We start from the raw sequence: 20,607 nt of genomic DNA, 5'->3' as shown, positions 1-20,607 counted from the left end.
CTGCTGAGTGACCAGCTCAATGCCGCCAGCATGAGCAAGGCGCAGCGACTCCTGCAGCAGGGCTACGACCAGTGCGACATGGAGCGGCACAACCAGTACCAGACTCTGCTGGATCTTTGGCGATGGCGGCATCGTCTCAGAGGGGCATCTTGTCTTTGGTGAAGCCTGTACCTACACCTTTCCCATCCCCCGATTTCCCCTCCTGTCGGCCCGTGGGCTGAGGCATGCTCACCTCATTATGGAGATGGAGAAGATGCCCGTCTACCATCACCAGATTCTGTGTGACTGGCGAAATCCTTTGCATCAATGGCACACAAAAGTTATGCTGTTATCACATTGCTCACCATCACATTTTGCATAAAAGGACACACAATGGACATTTTAATTTGGTATGTTTTATTATTGCAGATTCTGAAGAAAGTCTATGGTCAGGGCTTGGGCACCATGCAGTACATCACCAGTGTAGGGATTTCTTACCTCATATGGATCACTATTTATGTTATGGTTGGCTATTGATGATTAATAATTATCAGAGATAGTTGTTAATAATGTTATTGAATTTTAATCTGATCTGTATCCGATACCTCAGAGCTCCACTGTCTTAACAGGAAATGATAGGCAATTCAGTTCTATCAGTCTCATAAGATATACTAAACAGTTAATCAGGAATTTGAATTAATAGTTAAATTAATTACAATTACCAGAATTAACAGTAAAGCTTGAAGGATTTTGGAGTTCTTGACACAGAAGAGTCGACATTTCATTCTCCTTTGTGTTTATTAATAAAACAGCAATTATGATTCCAAAAATTATATTTATTAACAATGAAAACAAATAAAACAAATCCTAACTACCTATATACAGCTTGGTGTGTGTGTGTGTGTGTGTGTGTGTGTGTGTGTGTGTGTGTGTGTGTGTGTGTGTGTGTGTGTGTGAGGCGTGTGATGGAACTACAAAACAAGATGGCGGATCACAAGAAACTACATTCAAATGGAGGTTATCAGAGAACAGGAAGTCTGTCCTGGGTCTCCACCATGTGCTGGAGAACAATGGAACATCGAAGCTAGTCTTTAGCATCTGCTTCCTGTGTGTCTCTGCTAAAGGACCATTTCTAGAATGAGTTTATGTGAATGAGACTTGTTTTGTAAAACGTCAGGAGTCGTCAGATGGTGTTCAGTTACTGTGTGATGTTGTCTTTGATGTGATATGTGTAGGATTGTGAGTTAACTAGTTAGTAAAGCAAAGATTAGCACCCTGTGTCTGTGGCAGAGCTAACGTTGGTTTACAGGTTGATAACTGCTCCTAATATCATTATCTATAGAACTCAATCACTGTAACAGAACCAACACATCTTCATAAAAGTTAAACAGTTCTATCATACCATCAGGTTAACCATCAGTTACCATATTCATGCTTAATCTCAGTCTTGACCGAGGCTGATAAACAGAGAAAGCCGCATCTTCCACACAGCTGCCGTCTCCACGTCTCATGTGCGCGGGATGTCCTGAGATTGTACTTATGGTTGATAAACTGCTAAGCATAGAAAATGTTTGTTTCTATGATGTATATCCTGTGAACCCTCCCCTTTGTTAAATGAAATAAAGACGCAGGAGAAATGGTCTGGAGCCAGAGTGGGTAGGAGGTGAACTTGAACACGCTCCTGGCCATTTCTCCTCACGAGTAACTGAAGCTCATCCTTGTTGTCTTCTTCTTTCTTGCAGATTTAATAAATGTCTGTAGCCTAAACCTGACATTTAACTTGGTCCTTCGAGCCGGATGCCGACAACGCCTGGTGGCTCCAGCGGACGCAGTCGTCGCCAGCAAGCCCGGGGCCGAGATTCCAGACCGAGATTCCAGACCGAGATTCCAGACCGAGATTCCACACCGAGATTCCAGACCGAGATTCCAGACCGAGATTCCAGACCGAGATTCCAGACCGAGATTCCAGACCGAGATTCCAGACCGAGATTCCAGACCGAGATTCCAGACCGAGATTCCAGACCGAGATTCCAGACATCTCAATGCGTCCCTCTCCTCTCCTCTATCCCTCAATCTATCTCTCTATCTTCCCTCTCCTCTCCTCTATCCCTCAATCTATCTCTCTGTCTTCCCTCTCCTCTCCTCTATCCCTCAATCTATCTCTCTGTCTTCCCTCTCCTCTCCTCTCCTCTCCTCTCCTCTCCTCTATCCCTCAATCTATCTCTCTGTCTTCCCTCTCCTCTCCTCTCCTCTCCTCTCCTCTCCTCTCCTCTCCTCTCCTCTATCCCTCAATCTATCTCTCTATCTTCCCTCTCCTCTCCTCTCCTCTATCCCTCAATCTATCTCTCTATCTTCCCTCTCCTCTCCTCTCCTCTATCCCTCAATCTATCTCTCTATCTTCCCTCTCCTCTCCTCTCCTCTATCTCTCTATCTTCCCTCTCCTCTCCTCTCCTCTATCCCTCAATCTATCTCTCTATCTTCCCTCTCCTCTCCTCTCCTCTATCCCTCAATCTATCTCTCTATCTTCCCTCTCCTCTCCTCTATCCCTCAATCTATCTCTCTATCTTCCCTCTCCTCTCCTCTATCCCTCAATCTATCTCTCTGTCTTCCCTCTCCTCTCCTCTCCTCTCCTCTATCCCTCAATCTATCTCTCTATCTTCCCTCTCCTCTCCTCTCCTCTATCCCTCAATCTATCTCTCTATCTTTCCTCTCCTCTATCCCTCAATCTATCTCTCTATCTTCCCTCTCCTCTCCTCTATCCCTCAATCTATCTCTCTATCTTCCCTCTCCTCTCCTCTATCCCTCAATCTATCTCTCTATCTTCCCTCTCCTCTCCTCTATCCCTCAATCTATCTCTCTATCTTCCCTCTCCTCTCCTCTCCTCTATCCCTCAATCTATCTCTCTATCTTCCCTCTCCTCTCCTCTATCCCTCAATCTATCTCTCTATCTTCCCTCTCCTCTCCTCTCCTCTATCCCTCAATCTATCTCTCTATCTTCCCTCTCCTCTCCTCTATCCCTCAATCTATCTCTCTATCTTCCCTCTCCTCTCCTCTATCCCTCAATCTATCTCTCTATCTTCCCTCTCCTCTCCTCTCCTCTATCCCTCAATCTATCTCTCTATCTTCCCTCTCCTCTCCTCTATCCCTCAATCTATCTCTCTATCTTCCCTCTCCTCTCCTCTATCCCTCAATCTATCTCTCTATCTTCCCTCTCCTCTCCTCTATCCCTCAATCTATCTCTCTATCTTCCCTCTCCTCTCCTCTATCCCTCAATCTATCTCTCTATCTTCCCTCTCCTCTCCTCTACTCTATCCCTCAATCTATCTCTCTATCTTCCCTCTCCTCTCCTCTATCCCTCAATCTATCTCTCTGTCTTCCCTCTCCTCTCCTCTCCTCTCCTCTATCCCTCAACCTATCTCTCTATCTTCCCTCTCCTCTCCTCTCCTCTCCTCTATCCCTCAACCTATCTCTCTATCTTCCAACTCCTCTCCTCTCCTCTATCCCTCAATCTATCTCTCTATCTTCCCTCTCCTCTCCTCTCCTCTCCTCTATCCCTCAACCTATCTCTCTATCTTCCCTCTCCTCTCCTCTCCTCTATCCCTCAACCTATCTCTCTATCTTCCCTCTCCTCTCCTCTCCTCTATCCTCTCAATCTATCTCTCTGTCTCTCCTCTCCCCTCCTCTCCTCTCCTCTCCTCTATCCTCTCAATCTATCTCTCTGTCTCTCTTCTCCTCTCCCCTCCTCTCCTCTCCTCTCCTCTATGCTCTCAATCTATCTCTCTCTTTCCTCTCCTCTCAATCTATCTCTCCTCCTCTCCTCTCCTCCCCTCCTCTCCCCTCCCCTCCCCTCCTCTCCTCTATCTCTCTCTCTGTCTCTCCTCTCCTCTCCTCTCCTCTCCTCTCCTCTCCTCTCCTCTCCTCTCCTCTCTCACACGGGATTCGGCGAGGGAGGCGGAGCATAGAGTTATAGGGTGGAACCAGATCGATGTAGTTAGAATGCATTGATTGTCCGTTTTTATCATAAATCATGCACCAATTAATGAAACATAACGGTTATTAACGGTTCCTACCGCTCACCGAGCGTGACCGACATCACCACATCTAGTTTTCATCAGAAATCTGATTTTCTTGGCCTATCAAAATGATTCAAGGACTGGCGTGAAGTATGCCCTCACTCGACATGGTGGAATGGAGTCTCAGTGTCCATGTGATTTAGTCACACTACGTCTGGGGTGAGACTAAATCATGCAGGACACCGTCCCTCCAGGACCGGAGTTGAAGACCCCTGCACTACGTCTCCGGAAATGAGGCATATGAAGCTTCTGCTGCGGAGCGTATGTGGTGCCCAGAGGGTTTTTAATAATTATCTTATATACATGTGTATATATTGGATACATCTTGTATTGATTCAGCTGTGCTTTTAAATAATCATAACATATTTGGTGTTTGGTTCATTCAACATCAACTGGTCCTACAATTTGTCCTCGTGACCCGTCCCTCTGAAGAGAGGACATCTGTCTTCAGGGGACACCTGGCCTTTGCATTTAAGGCATCCCGAGAGCACAGGTTTTACTGTACACACTTCAATGAAAAACCAGAACATACAAAAGGAGCATGGCCTGTCTTTGGTAGCAGTCCTCCCGTTGGCCCATGTCGTTCCGACGTTACGGTTTGTAGATCCTCCAAAAGAACGACACGAGTGGGTTTCACACATGTACAGTTTAATTGTTGTGGTGTGTCACACTGCAGCTGCTTTGTTAGCGTTTCAGGTTGGTTTATCAGCTTTTACTGCTTTTCATTTGATAACATCAGACATGCCCGTATAGATAGTTTTGCACTGCTAATGTGTATATAATTTCTTTTTCTTAAATCACCATGAAATACAAGATGTTCGTTTGTCAATTCGATGGTAAATTTCCCTCCGTTTGTTCCACACTCTTTTGTGGAATCACAGTCAAAGTGGATGTGAGGGTGATACCGGTGTTCAGTCTGAAATGTGGATCAAAGCATCGGCAGACACTCGGACAGTTTGTCTATGATGGCCAAAACAAGAAAAAAGTCATTGATCTTTAGACCGTCTTCACTCACACACACATTCAGCTGCTGGAGCGACAAAGGATCACACAAAAACGCAATAAATAAATAAATCAAGACGTACATACGCGAGAACGCAGGACGGTGAAGTTGGCCTCTGCTTGGTGAAAGTGAAAAACAGTGAAGCTTCAAGGGAAAGTCTGATGATTTTTCAAGTCTACAAACCACGCACTAATGTCAAAACCACCTGAAAAGAGGTTTTTTTTTTAAATTTCCTCTGAAATTAGCTCACCTGCTTGATTTGGATTAGCAAAGCGCAGTTTAGGTTACTTTTACCGTAATGTAGAAAAGATGGCAGCTACCGTCAATGTGTGGTAGTTTTAATGAATCTAATTTCAAACTGGGCACTGATTTGGCACCAGGTTCATAATCAGTTCTTCGTTTTGGAGACTTTAGCTTCGAGTATCAGTCAAATACGGCGAGAGCGGCGTTCTGTCAGCCACAGACATCGAGTGGTCGACAATAGTATTACTGCGATCATTTGAGACACAAGTTCTAGCATGATGTTAGTCGCAATGAAGAAAGTGATTTATAGTCCAGACAATATGGTACTTTTGTCCAAACAAATGTCGCGTAAACATGTTGAGGAGTATTACGATTGGACTTCTGCTTCCGGTTGATCTATCTGTGGTGTTTAAGACAAGGTCCAGTTCAAATTCGTGATTTACTGATGGTTGGATAGTTTGTTTGTTTGTTGCTCCTTCAGACGCGACCTGTATGTTTGTTTATTGGCGACATAACGTTTGAAACGCATCAGGATAGTATTTCAGATTATAGCAGGATGTGTCAGTTGTAATGGTGGAGGTGTATATCTCAGATACAACGGAATCAACCAGCGCGCTCATTCCGGTGTTTTCACAGTTTGTCATTGTGCGCTGGTTTCGGGGGCGCTGGCACACGAGCGGTTTTTACATTCACGTCCACTTTTCAAGGTTTCATGGTTTGTTAGTAGTGACATGAACGTGTTTGTATTTGTAACCATGACAACAGCTTTGCTCCTATTTGTCAGTTCTTGTCTATGGAAGTCGACCAGTGAGCTCGTTTTAGTCGTGTGTTGAAATAAACCCGTGTTTTATGGCGGCTTTCGTCTGGTCTGGGTGTTTTAGTGTGATGAACAGGAGGCAGACGCATTTTAAAAGGTGGTTTGTGTATTTTTGCAGCGTTTATAGATGGGTAGAACCCAAGCGGACTTCGGGTGGATGTGGGGAAGCAGCTGCAGGTCAAAGGTGAAACAGACATTGTGTTCAATCTAAAGCCAAACTTCCCTCGTCACTAGCTCCTCTCCCAGTATACACACCGTATATATATTTATGTACACACACACATACACACACACAGAGGCGGGTTAAATGCACGACACAGAAACCAAAGGAGGGAGATGCATGATGGGAAGACGAAAGGCGTGAGCACATGGCCTTTGTAGACGTAAACAAACCAGCGAGTTTGAGGTTCAGCTGAGGGGGGGGGTGGGCGGTGGGTCGGTGGCCATCCTCCAGCAGGACTCGCTGGGATGAAATGCTCTCGCTCTCCCCCGGTGTCCTCCTCCACCCATCGCCATATGTACAAATGTTTACAAGAGTTTGTTTAAGAAGAGGCCTGTGCGTGGGGCGACAACGTCCCAGATGTCCTGCTGGACACCACCGCAGCAGCCGGCCAGACGGAGACACAATGTGGGGAGTGTGAGTGTGATCTTTGGTCACAGTTGGAGCAAAAGAAAAAGTGTTAAAGCACAACAAAACTCTGTCCCGTCGTTTGACGAAACCCAAGAAGAAAGTGAAGCTCGGGGTTGGGAAAAGGGAGGCTGAACTTTTCAAGCAGCTGTTCAGTCCAGACTCTGCTGCTGCTGCTGCTGCTGCTGCTGCTCCTCCTCCTCCTCCTCCTCCTCCTCCTCCTCCTCCTCCTCGTGGCAGTAGCGCTGCAGCAGCTGGTGCAGGTGCTGCTGCAGGGCGTCAGGCTGCAGGGCGTCGGCGGTGTCGTCCAGGCACTCCAGGTGAACCTGCTTCCCCCGGGCGTCCCTCACCACAGTCCTCTTCTGGGTACGTGACTTACGCATCCGACTTCTGCAGAGACACAAAGTAGCCAGAGTCACTGCAACACCCCCAAGTCCCCACCGGGGGGGGCGTCATGAGCCTGCTTCAGCCAATCAAATCCAATTGCCACTGGAAAACACATGAAACATGAATTGGACTGGGAGACAGAGAATTGAGTCTGTTTTTCCAGTTTAATGTTAGAAAATAAGTTGTTAGCTTACACGCTACATCACACACTGTCTGAAGTCATTCGTTTAGAATTAAAGGTCCCATTTTATTCTGTTTTTCAACAATGTCACCTGTCTGACTTCCAACAACAAAGAATTCAAAGTATATTTCCTGAACTTCAGTGTAAAATTCTTGTCATGACTCTACTGTTTCTGCCAACAGGGAGAAGAACTTTCTGGTGTTTCAGATGAAGCTAACTGGTGATCCAAATGTTAACAGATGTTAAAAACTGACAGAAATCCACAGTCACCCCGATTAACATTGTTTAACAGCATTTACAATCTTTTCTGAGTCTTATTTTAATATATAATAAACTAAGACTCAGATAAGCTTCAACAATGGATGCTACAGGAAATGCAGTCACCATTTAACAGGAAAACCAGTTAATCAAAAACACTATGCGCTAATGTTTATGGTGGATTTTAGAATTGCTGCTTTTCAACCAGTTTGAACCAGAATGTGATCCAGAAGGAGGAGGAGCTCCTGAAGATGGAGAGCTGAAAATACTGTGTGGCTGAACGTCACTTAGCTCGGTGGTATGTGTTGTTACTGTTACTAACAAGTCGCTAACTCTAGCCCCTGCTAACTGTTAGAGTTTTTCATATGATCCTGAATGATGGAGTAAATCAAAAGGGTGGAGCTCCACTACCAGAGGGAGGGTTCTTTCCCTGCATGAGGTCATGAAGAGAAAGTCTCTGATTGGCCTGTATGAGCAGAGATTCAGTAAAAAGTGGAACCAGTGAGAGAGAAGACCGTCTTTCTTCACTTGTCCTTGAACACGTCACTGTGAGGAAACCATCAGGAAGGGAATTTTGCATAATATGGGACCTTTAAAGTTTCAGAGTAGAAACTCTGGATGCACGTAGCTGTGAGGATAAACGATTAGTATTTTATTAATGTTGAAGAGGTTAACTGTCATGCAGCATTTCACCACGAGTCGGAGCTACAAAGCTGTCAGTAAAAAGGCTAACGTGAGTGGATGTGGTCTCACTTAGGGCTTTTCCACCAGAACGAACCCGGAGCTCGTTCAGGGCCGGTTCTTAACCGCCGAACAACTGGTGCTTTTTCCACCGTTAACAGAGTCAAGCGAGAGCCACATCATTACGTCACTCCAAAACATGATACGTCACTGATCTCACCGATCAGCACTGACAGTGCTCATAGAAGAACCAGGAGACGGACTGTATTCATCAGTTTGGACAGTGTGGCCTGAACCTTGCAGACCAAATAGCCAGTAAACATTGAGTCTCCTCGTCGCTCTATTGGGGTTTTTTCACGTCCGTTTCAGTCCAGAGCCACGGAGTGGCCAGAGAGAGAGACCAAGAGAGAAAAAAAAAAACTTGTGAATGAGCTTGGGGCTTATTTTTCAACATTTGGACATTACGTAGTGAATTTCTGCTCCTTTCACTTTATTTCTGGACGTGTCTGAATCAAATGCTTCAACATCAGGAGGAATGGAGGTGTAGGTGTCTACAGCCGTTTATAATGGAAACCTACGTAAACACACGTTGATTAAAGTTCTCTTTCACATGAAACCATAAAAAGGCTAATTTTATGGTGAAAAAAAATCCAAACTTTCATTTACATTAGTGTGCAGTTTGGTTTTTACTTGCTGATGAACCAAAAGCATCGCTCCATTATAAAGTTCTGTGGGTTACAAAATAATATTGGAGCGTCTCGTGGCGGAGCGCTGCATCCCGAGAGCCGCGGCACCGCGATCAAGGATTAAATTATCTCGTTCCCTCGTATCATTAATGTCAGGGTGCAACTGATTACATCGTTTCAATACTTTATTTTTATTGTTTTCTCGATAACCACTCCAGGGCTCCGTGTTCTTTGTAGTTTACAGAAAGCCGGTTCGCGCCCCTCCGCCTTGTAAGTCGTGACAACTCTGCCCCCACCTGATGACGCATCTGGCCCTGGCCTGGTTCCTCGCTGTCCCAGGAAGGAATCGGACCCAGCGTATCGCTGGTTTAGCTCCTGTTAAGAACCAGTTTTAGCATTGGAAAGACAAAGAACTAGTGCTAACTCTGGCCCTGGCTCCGAACTAGCCACTGGTTCTTTCTGGTGGAAAAGCCCCCACAAAGCCAGAAGAAACTGAAATGATGTCTTATGACCACATGAAGCAACACTTTGGATGTTAAACCTGCACCAAACGGCTAGCTGCTAGCTAGCCACGCTCAGGCTAGTTTGACTTGTTGAAGTTCTGAGAAGAAAATCAGCTCATCACAAAGTTCTGCTTCACTTCACTGATAAGTTGCAGAAAGTTTCTAAGGTGTTGAAGATTCTCAATAAAGCCTATAAACTACGAATAATTCTGTTCAAAAACACTCCTGGCATTGTGGGAGATGCAAGGAAATAAAAAAATCTGAATAAAAAAAAAATCAATATGTTAAAAAAACATGTTTGTCACTGATCAGGAACATAAATACAACCTGGCCATGATGATATCCTGCTAAATCTCACACCAAGAGAAACTCTTTTCATGTCTTTATGTTCTCTGAGCATCCCAATGACCCTGACATACGCCCCCTGCAGGCTGTGTACCACATAGCACTTCAACTTCAACTTGTACACACTGATGTCTGAGTTGAGAACCACAATAAGATGAATGCATGGCGGAACAAGTCCAGACGGTCAGCAGGCGTTAAGATCCACTCCCATGCAGTCCAACCTTTTAACCACCGAGCCGTCGTCCTGCACCACCGCCTCCTCCACCACAAGGGGGAGCTGCACTTTACCAAAACCCCCCGCTAAACTCAACGCCTGCAGGGGGAGAGCCAGGGAGGGCGAGAACCAGGGAGGAGAAGAACCAGGGGGGGGGGAAGAACCAGGGAGGAGAACCAGGGAGGAGAAGAACCAGGGGGGGGGGGAGAACCAGGGAGGAGAACCAGGGAGGAGAAGAACCAAGGGGGGGGGGGGAGAACCAGGGAGGGGAAGAACCAGGGAGGAGAAGAACCAGGGGGGGGGGGGAGAACCAGGGAGGAGAACCAGGGAGGAGAAGAACCAAGGGGGGGGGGGGGAGAACCAGGGAGGGGAAGAACCAGGGAGGAGAAGAACCAGGGGGGGGGGGAGAACCAGGGAGGAGAACCAGGGAGGAGAAGAACCAGGGGGGGGGGGGGAGAACCAGGGAGGGGAAGAACCAGGGAGGGGAAGAACCAGGGTAGAGAACCAGGGAGGAGAAGAACCAGGGGGGGGGAAGAACCAGGGAGGGGAAGAACCAGGGAGGAGAACCAGGGAGGAGAAGAACCAGGGAGGGGAAGAACCATAGTGGAGAACCAGGGAGGAGAACCAGGGAGGAGAAGAACCAGGGAGGGGAAGAACCAGGGAGGAGAACCAGGGAGGAGAAGAACCGGGGGGTGGGGGAAGAACCAGGGAGGGGAAGAACCAGGGGGGGGAAGAACCAGGGTGGAGAACCAGGGAGGAGAAGAACCAGGGAGGGGAAGAACCAGGGAGGAGAACCAGGGAGGAGAAGAACCAGGGGGGGGAAAGAACCAGGGAAGGGAAGAACCAGGGGGGGGAGAACCAGGGAGGAGAACCAGGGAAGGAAAGGACCAGGGAGGGGGAGAACCATGAAGGAGAACCAGGGAGGAGAACCAGGGAAGGAAAGGACCATGGAGGGGGAGAACCATGGAGGAGAACCAGGGAAGGAAAGGACCAGGGAGGAGAAGAACCAGAGAGGGGAAGAACCAGGGAGAAGAAGAACCAGGGAGGAGAAGAACCAGGGAGAAGAAGAACCAGGGAGGAGAACCAGGGAGAAGAACCAGGGAGAAGAAGAACCAGGGGGGGGGGAGAACCAGGGAGGGGAAGAACCAGGGAGGAGAAGAACCAGGGAGGAGAAGAACCAGGGAGGGGAAGAACCATGGAGGAGAACCAGGGAAGGAAAGGACCAGGGAGGAGAAGAACCAGGGAGAAGAAGAACCAGGGAGGGGAAGAACCAGGGAGGAGAACCAGGGGGGGGGGGGAGAACCAGGGAGGGGAAGAACCAGGGAGGAGAAGAACCAGGGAGGAGAAGAACCAGGGAGGGGAAGAACCAGGGAGGAGAACCAGGGAGGAGAACCAGGAAAGGAAAGGACCAGGGAGGGGGAGAACCATGGAGGAGAACCAGGGAAGGAAAGGACCAGGGAGGGGGAGAACCATGGAGGAGAACCAGGGAAGGAAAGGACCAGGGAGGAGAAGAACCAGGGAGAAGAAGAACCAGGGAGAAGAAGAACCAGGGAGGAGAAGAACCAGGGAGAAGAAGAACCAGGGAGGAGAACCAGGGAGAAGAACCAGGGAGAAGAAGAACCAGGGAGAAGAACCAGGGAGAAGAACCAGGGAGGAGAACCAGGGAGGAGAACCAGGGAGGAGAAACTGATCAGAAGAAGGGGAGAAGAAACTGTCCAGGGTGTAAACGAGCTACTGAGGCCTCGTTGTCACGACAACCACCAACTGAAAACAGCATCGGGTTTCACTTCTTGGTTTCAGGAAGCTTTGGACGAAAAACGAATGTCAAGAAATGTTGTTGTTGATTGTTTAGATGTAGACAACAGCAGAATGGAAACATTCATCGCCTTCAGACAAGGAAACTGGTGAAATTTTAATACGTTGCTCTTGAAGTCGTTGTCTGCGACTCCAGAGAAGGAACAGTTGGTTGTCGTGGAAACGAGTGGTAACACTGAGGTGGTCTCACTCACCTTCTCAAAGTCCTCCCTGGCTGAGGGCAGGTCTGCAGCCAGCGAGGCCTCTCCCATCTGCTTCTCCATCCTCTCGCCTCGCACCACCGTCTTTTTCACCACCTTACTGACTTTCCGGCCCTGAACGGGCTCCACCTCGAACTCCGACATCGTGGCAGTGGCGGCGAGCGGCGGCGGCTCCGAGAAGGTCAGCTGGAGAGAGGAGGACAACGTCACAGTGAACATTACGGTTCAGAGTTCATCAGTCCGACAGATTGGATATATTAAACTACAACAAATACAGTGGTGGGATCATTCATGTGTTCAGCAACTAATAGACATTTTCAGTGAGGACGACCTGCGAGCATCTCTGTGTAGCATCTTCGCGTAGCACCGCACTGGTTCCAAACAGCGACCGTAAAACTATTTTAAACTTGTCTCATTAACTTTGAGACTCTGTCCACATGAATATGAAAACAGCTTGGCAGTGGATGAACAGCCTTTTAACCAATGAGGCGAGGAGACGAGGTTGGCCAGTTCAGCTAAGGCGAGCCAGCGGGGTTAGCCAGCGAGGCTGAGGTTAGCCAGCGAGGCTGAGGTTAGCCAGCGAGGCCGAGGTTAGCCAGCGAGGCCGAGGTTAGCCAGCGAGGCCGAGGTTAACCAGCGAGGCCGAGGTTAGCCAGCGAGGCCGAGGTTAGCCAGTGAGGCCGAGGTTAGCCAGCGAGGCCGAGGTTAACCAGCGAGGCCGAGGTTAGCCAGCGAGGCCGAGGTTAGCCAGCGAGGCCGAGGTTAACCAGCGAGGCCAAGGTTAGCCAGCGAGGCCGAGGTTAGCCAGCGAGGCCGAGGTTAGCCAACGAGGCTCACCATTTCGGCTAAGGCTGGCCAGCGGGCAGTGTTGTGCCTGAACTCGTTCATGTTTTGGGTGAACGTGAACTCAACATACTGTATCTCTGCCTGACGAACGTTACTGCGACGGCGCTCATTCTGGCGTTTGTGAACGGCGCTCTCACTGTTTAACCTTGTTTAAGAGGGTTGCCAGATTTCTAGAGCCTTCCAGTGGGAAAACCCAGCTAAAGCACCCTAAACAGGCCTTAACATGTAGGGGGGAAAACAGCCAATCTGGCAACCACAGCCAGCACAGAGTCACAACATGCATCATCAACATGCGACACATTGCAGCACCACCTCAGACTCTGCCTACACCATTAATACTTCGTCTTCAAATTGTAAACGGAGTTGAAACGATGTCCAAACATCAACCTCCTCAAATATAAATACAAACAAAAGATTTTTGAAATATACAGAGAAGAAGAAACGCATCGCCACCAGGAGGAGAAGTAGGGTCAACGTATATGTGCATGTGTGTGTGTGTGTGTGTGTGTGTGTCGTAAGTTTGGTCTGTGTTGATATAGTCGTTGTAATGTAACAAGTTCTCTTTTGTTGATGTTTTGTTCTTTCTATTCCAGTGTAAAATGTACTTTTTATTGCACTGAATTAGGGGGTAGGCACTCATAAGCTTCTTGCTTCAGCCCACTGCTTTTGAGCAGAATGTATACTGCTCAAATAAACAGATAAATAGATAAATAACTGGTGGGGGAGCTCAACACCTTGATTCTATTTGATGACGTCACAGAGCTGGAGAAGCCCCGCCTCCAGGAAGATTGACATGAGGAGAAACCAAAACAAGACACACCCACCAATGTGCCAAGGAGCCTCTTCTCTGCTCTCTCAGTCTCTGCTGCTTCACATTGAACTGCTGTTTTTGTTGTTCCACATCTGTTTTCACCTTCATGTCCACTGGAGAAAATGTGTTTTCACCTTCATGTCCACTGGAGAAAGTGTGTTTTCCCCATCATGTCCACTGGAGAAAGTGTGTTTTCCCCATCATGTCCACTGGAGAAAATGTGTTTTCACCTTCATGTCCACTGGAGAAAATGTGTTTTCACCTTCATGTCCACTGGAGAAAATGTGTTTTCACCTTCATGTCCACTGGAGAAAATGTGTTTTCACCTTCATGTCCACTGGAGAAAATGTGTTTTCACCTTCATGTCCACTGGAGAAAGTGTGTTTTCACCTTCATGTCCACTGGAGAAAATGTGTTTTCACCTTCATGTCCACTGAAGAAAATGTGTTTTCACCTTCATGTCCACTGGAGAAAATGTGTTTTCACCTTCATGTCCACTGGAGAAAATGTGTTTTCACCTTCATGTCCACTGGAGAAAATGTGTTTTCACCTTCATGTCCACTGGAGAAAATGTGTTTTCACCTTCATGTCCACTGGAGAAAGTGTGTTTTCACCTTCATGTCCACTGGAGAAAGTGTGTTTTCACCTTCATGTCCACTGGAGAAAATGTGTTTTCACCTTCATGTCCACTGGAGAAAATGTGTTTTCACCTTCATGTCCACTGGAGAAAATGTGTTTTCACCTTCATGTCCACTGGAGAAAATGTGTTTTCACCTTCATGTCCACTGAAGAAAATGTGTTTTCACCTTCATGTCCACTGGAGAAAATGTGTTTTCACCTTCATGTCCACTGGAGAAAATGTGTTTTCACCTTCATGTCCACTGGAGAAAATGTGTTTTCACCTTCATGTCCACTGGAGAAAATGTGTTTTCCCCATCATGTCCACTGGAGAAAGTGTGTTTTCACCTTCATGTCCACTGGAGAAAATGTGTTTTCACCTTCATGTCCACTGAAGAAAATGTGTTTTCACCTTCATGTCCACTGGAGAAAATGTGTTTTCACCTTCATGTCCACTGGAGAAAATGTGTTTTCACCTTCATGTCCACTTGGAGAAAATGTGTTTTCACCTTCATGTCCACTGGAGAAAATGTGTTTTCACCTTCATGTCCACTTGGAGAAAATGTGTTTTCACCTTCATGTCCACTGGAGAAAATGTGTTTTCACCATCATGTCCACTGGAGAAAATGTGTTTTCACCTTCATGTCCACTGGAGAAAATGTGTTTTCACCTTCATGTCCACTTGGAGAAAATGTGTTTTCACCTTCATGTCCACTGGAGAAAATGTGTTTTCACCATCATGTCCACTTGGAGAAAATGTGTTTTCACCTTCATGTCCACTGGAGAAAATGTGTTTTCACCATCATGTCCACTGGAGAAAATGTGTTTTCACCTTCATGTCCACTGAAGAAAATGTGTTTTCACCTTCATGTCCACTGGAGAAAATGTGTTTTCACCTTCATGTCCACTGGAGAAAATGTGTTTTCACCATCATGTCCACTGGAGAAAATGTGTTTTCACCTTCATGTCCACTGGAGAAAATGTGTTTTCACCATCATGTCCACTGGAGAAAATGTGTTTTCACCTTCATGCCCACTGGAGAAAATGTGTTTTCACCTTCATGTCCACTGGAGAAAATGTGTTTTCACCATCATGTCCACTGGAGAAAATGTGTTTTCACCTTCATGCCCACTGGAGAAAATGTGTTTTCACCTTCATGTCCACTGGAGAAAATGTGTTTTCACCATCATGTCCACTGGAGAAAATGTGTTTTCACCTTCATGTCCACTGGAGAAAATGTGTTTTCACCATCATGTCCACTGGAGAAAATGTGTTTTCACCTTCATGCCCACTGGAGAAAATGTGTTTTCACCTTCATGTCCACTGGAGAAAATGTGTTTTCACCATCATGTCCACTGGAGAAAATGTGTTTTCACCTTCATGCCCACTGGAGAAAATGTGTTTTCACCTTCATGTCCACTGGAGAAAATGTGTTTTCACCTTCATGTCCACTGGAGAAAATGTGTTTTCACCTTCATGTCCACTGGAGAAAATGTGTTTTCACCTTCATGTCCACTGGAGAAAATGTGTTTTCACCTTCATGTCCACTGGAGAAAATGTATTTTCAGGTACCAGTATGGTTCCTCACTATTTGTCTTGTGGAAGAAGAAGCACAGCGGCCAATGTGGCTGGACTTGTTGTTTTCCACAAACAATGTTTGTTTGTGAGCGACTCTTCACCAAAGAAGCTTCCAGAACTACGGTACTTTGAAACTGGACTTCCTCAGAAGCTCCTCTTGAAACCTGCTGCTATTCCCACAATAAAAGACTAAGGAGGGCCGAGATGTGTCAGTACATTACTACAACTACCAGCTGAGCTGCTGGCTACGTCACCCAGGGGGTGGAGGAGGCGGCTGTGGGCTGGGCTGCAGTCTCCGTGAGGGTGGAGGAGGTGGAGGAGCTGAGAACCACCATCATGAGAGGTGACGTCAGCTCAGTCCAAGAAATACTAGAATTTCACTAGTTGTGAGTGTTTCTACTGGATCAGCCACATTATTATCCACATGAGCAGAGGAGGGACTGTGAAACATGAGATATAGACAATATGGGTCCTTTAAAGGGTTCTGGTGGGACAGTTGATACTGGTGGTATCTTCCTGTTTTGAGTTAGCATGTTAGCAACCACCGAGTTGGGAGTCCGTTCCTGTTACTGTTCCGTATAAACTTCTGGATGTCAATGAAACTGCCAACGTCTTTTGACACACCGCCTCCGAGTCCCGTTCCTGCTCGCTACACCATTCATGTTTTGGCAAATATACTGTAGGGGTGGGAAGCTGCAGCTGGCTATTAGTGTGACTGAATGGGGGGCAACAAGAGGGAAATGCCAGTATTCTGAGGGTAATACCACACAGCAACATATTAAAAAGAAAAGAACTATGAACTAGTTCATTTTTGGAACTCAATTATGAACTATGAACTGAACTAGTTGATATTAAAATTTGTGAACTGAACTTTCCCAACACTGCCAGCGGGGTTAGCCAGCGAGGATAGCCAGTGAGGTTAGCCAGTGAGATTAGCCAGTGAGATTAGCCATGAGATTAGCCAGTGAGACTAGCCAGTGAGATTAGCCATGAGGTTAGCTAGTGAGACTAGCCAGTGAGATTAGCCATGAGGTTAGCTAGTGAGACTAGCCAGTGAGGTTAGCCAGTGAGATTAGCCATGAGGTTAGCTAGTGAGACTAGCCAGTGAGGTTAGCTAGTGAGACTAGCCAGTGAGGTTAGCCAGTGAGATTAGCCAGTGAGGTTAGCCAGTGAGACGAGCCAGCGAGGCTGAGGATAGCCAGTGAGGTTGGCCAGTGAGATTAGCCAGTGAGACTAGCCAGTGAGATTAGCCATGAGGTTAGCTAGTGAGACTAGCCAGTGAGATTAGCCATGAGGTTAGCTAGTGAGACTAGCCAGTGAGGTTAGCCAGTGAGATTAGCCATGAGGTTAGCTAGTGAGACTAGCCAGTGAGGTTAGCTAGTGAGACTAGCCAGTGAGGTTAGCCAGTGAGATTAGCCAGTGAGGTTAGCCAGTGAGACGAGCCAGCGAGGCTGAGGATAGCCAGTGAGGTTGGCCAGTGAAGCTAACAGATCTAGCAACTGCTTCATTACAGTACTTGGTATTACTCCAAACCATGTATTTCTCAGGTTGACAAAGAGAATTTTAAATACTTGTATACAGTTTTAACTCAGTTTTTCTGTCTTCGCCGATGTTTTTTCTCTTTCCATCATCATTGGCATGTGCTGGTCAAGCTGTGACTTTATTTTCTGCTTTCGACCAACTTTTAGGAAAATCAACAGCAACTTTGCATCCTGAAAAGTTGCCAACACTGATTTGAAACACAAGCAGTGGCAGTGGCCGACATCCGGGCGAGAAAAGACGCATTTGTGTGGATCAACGATGAAGTAGAACCTCCAACATCAACCAACAAGAGAACATGTGTTTTGCCCAGAAGGATGCTGAGCAAGCGTTTCCACATTAATCCACTGTGTGTTTTCAGTCAGAAAACGAGTGAAAACCTGAGCCGATCCACCGGAAGCCGCCTTGTGAACAAAGAGAAGAAAACCCTCTGACCTCTTTCTGCTCGCCGCCACTGTGAAGCACCGTCCTCTTCACCACCCTGGAGACAGCATCGCCCTCCTCGATCCGGATGCTCTCCTGGTGCGAGCCCTCTATAGTCACTTCCTGAGACGCCATTCCATCCGGGGACATGTATTTACGAATCACTTTGCGAGTAATCTGAAGGAACAAAAATATACCAAACTAATTTAATTAAAAGAATATGGGCCAGGAATACTCCAATTTAATGTTTGAGCATTTTGTTGTTGAAACACATAGAGCCTTCACATGAACTCATCGAAATACTTCAACAGTGTTTATTAGTGTGTTCTCATTCAATCAGTGCATTTTCAAAGTCTCATGTCGAAAAATATTCTAACTTTAGTTTGCCGAGACGGTTATGTTTTCATGTTTTCGTTTTCATTGGTTTGAATGTATTTGACCAACTTGACGCAAAAACTATAAACCTGTATTGCATGAAATCTTTAGGGATGATTTGTCATCATCCAAGGATCAATTGATTAGACTTTGGGATGTTAACGGCGAACTGTATCTGATTAAGTCCTCAAAAACTGTGAGAAAATGTCCCATACAAAGTAGATGAGAGGCTCCTCATGGAGGAGATCAAAGCAAATCAACATCTTGCCATGGAGACACTCAGTGTTTCACACACTGACTTAGCTACCGAGTTAGCATTGATATGAGCTAACAGCTAACATGCAAACAGTGCTAACTCAATTCTGCAAAAAAAATGTGGTGTTGGTGAACCTCTGCGCTCTACTGAGTGTAGCTCTAGTTCCATTTTTGATATACATTTTTGTGTTTGACGATATAATGTGCACGTCTTTTTTAACTTGACATGATTTGTTTCTAAATATTCCAAAGTAGCATTGGACTTGGTGTCAATGAGACAAACAATAGTGCCATGAGAAATGACACTATGAAAATATCATCATGGATGACAGACAACTTAGATTAGTTATATGTCTGAAAGCACAGCTGTACTTTGAATAACCATTGTTTTGTCTTAAAGTTGTAGGATCAAGTGTGAAGCCATCAGTAAAGGGTGATGAATGTTCATGCTGGTTGTCAGTTCCCATCATTACTTCCTGTCCTGGAAGTGTGTCTCTTATCATGCTTCAGAGTAGAAACAGGTGTCATCTGTCAAAAGTCGGAGGCTTGGGAAGCTTTAGCAATAATTCCACACTGTGAAATGTCTTTGCTACGTCGCTACAGGTTAGAGGATTCATAAAATTAAAATGATACCATGGATGCTACCTTCACCCCGGATTTGATTTAATAGAATCAGAGTCTACAGAGGAACGGTGAAGCTGCAGGAAAACAACATTGCTCACCTTCTTCACCACCAGGTGGCCGTGCTCGTCGGTGTACTTCTCTTCTGTGACGGTTTGTGATGGGATGTCCAGCAGAGTGTCGGCCTGCTCGCAAAAACACACAAACACAACTTGTCAGTTTTACCTTCATCCAAATTATTCAGCAAGTGCAATCAAAAAATCTCCTCAATCAGAATGCTGGAACAACCACAGCAGCACTGCAGGGAATATCTTAACGCTCAAAGTGTATTTGTCATTCAAATCATTCTGGAAAGCAGCTTTGGGTTTTCCAGTGAGAATTCTACATAATGTGGCTTTAATTTTCCCTTTGCACACAGGAAATGACCAAATCAGCGGAGTCCTACATCTGACAGTGTTCATCCTCTCAAGGCACCAGAACTCTTCTCGAAGCCTCCGCCACGCTACAGCTCGCCATGCTGCTTTACCTGGATGATCACTCTGCGTTGGACCACCCGGGTGGTGAGCACCTCTTCCTCCGAGCTATCGGAGGACAGCACTCCCAGCTCCTCTGCTACCTCCTGGGAGCACAACGCAACCGTCACAACACCAGCCACATAATGTCCCAATGACTAAAACTGACATGCAAAGATCGGAATGTCCACTGAAAAGACACACTTTAAAGTCTGTGTTAATGAGGAAAACCTAGTACACACATTTCACTTTTTTGTGTGACAAAATGGAAAAACAAAACCACCGCATGCGACACAAAGACAATCAGCTTAATGATGAAACCTTTGATTTGCCAATGTCATGATGCCAGACTGGATGTTTCCCCTGATGATCTACGTAGAACCTTTGATTCTGGATGTCACAGTGCCCCAATATGAGACAAAGACCCATTTTACAAGGGAAGTGATTTCAAGTGAAAATGTGAAACTTTCACTGTGTTTCATTGTCCTCACGCGCTGGAAACACGACTTTTCAAAAACGTTTCCTAAATTGGAACTTTTCCCTCCTGTTCTGTCGTCATGTAAGACTGAGGTCTAGAATTCTAACCTTAAACCTTTCACCTTCATCCAGTGATGGTTTCCACATTGAAGCATCGATCACAAGTTCACACCATGACAGTGTCGTCAGTTTTCATTTGCTCGGTTCATGCAGCTCTTCTTCTGCCTAAACTCAGTTTGTAGATTTCACACTAATCCATTCATGATGCATGTCAGTGTGTATTTTAAACACGAGCATCACTTACTGCGTCGTGGAAACATTTATCCAGACAAACCATCTCAACGAGAATCACAATCAGAAAACAAAACAAGCAACCTGCAAGTGACCTGGTGAATTCACTATTAAGACACAAACATCAAGGCATTAATGCCAAAATAAAGTGTTTCGGTTAGAAAATGTTTTTCTGAACACATTTAGCTTTCATGCACACAGAAGCACTGAGCAGTCCGGTTTAGGGAGTGAGTGTTCCAAGTGTCTGG

General features: G+C 46.2%; 1 protein-coding gene across 1 annotated transcript in view; it reads right to left on the bottom strand.

The window, feature by feature from the left end:
- Positions 1–4,679: 4,679 nt before the first annotated feature.
- Positions 4,680–20,607, bottom strand: part of LOC308147035 (uncharacterized protein) — a 101,613-nt gene continuing 85,685 nt past the window's right edge. Inside the window, exons 41-46 of the mRNA XM_080519083.1 lie at positions 19,606–19,698; positions 19,181–19,264; positions 17,841–18,005; positions 12,008–12,199; positions 10,006–10,097; positions 4,680–7,133 (exon numbers count right to left, since the gene is read on the bottom strand). Coding sequence (XP_080375209.1) covers positions 6,896–7,133; positions 10,006–10,097; positions 12,008–12,199; positions 17,841–18,005; positions 19,181–19,264; positions 19,606–19,698 — 864 coding nt within the window. The 3' untranslated portion in view covers positions 4,680–6,895. The remainder of the gene's footprint in view (positions 7,134–10,005; positions 10,098–12,007; positions 12,200–17,840; positions 18,006–19,180; positions 19,265–19,605; positions 19,699–20,607) is intronic.

Source organism: Blennius ocellaris (genome assembly GCF_963422515.1).
Source record: "Blennius ocellaris genome assembly, chromosome: 23".
Classification (NCBI taxonomy): Eukaryota; Metazoa; Chordata; class Actinopteri; order Blenniiformes; family Blenniidae; genus Blennius; species Blennius ocellaris.
This window is presented reverse-complemented; position numbering and strand designations above follow the sequence as displayed.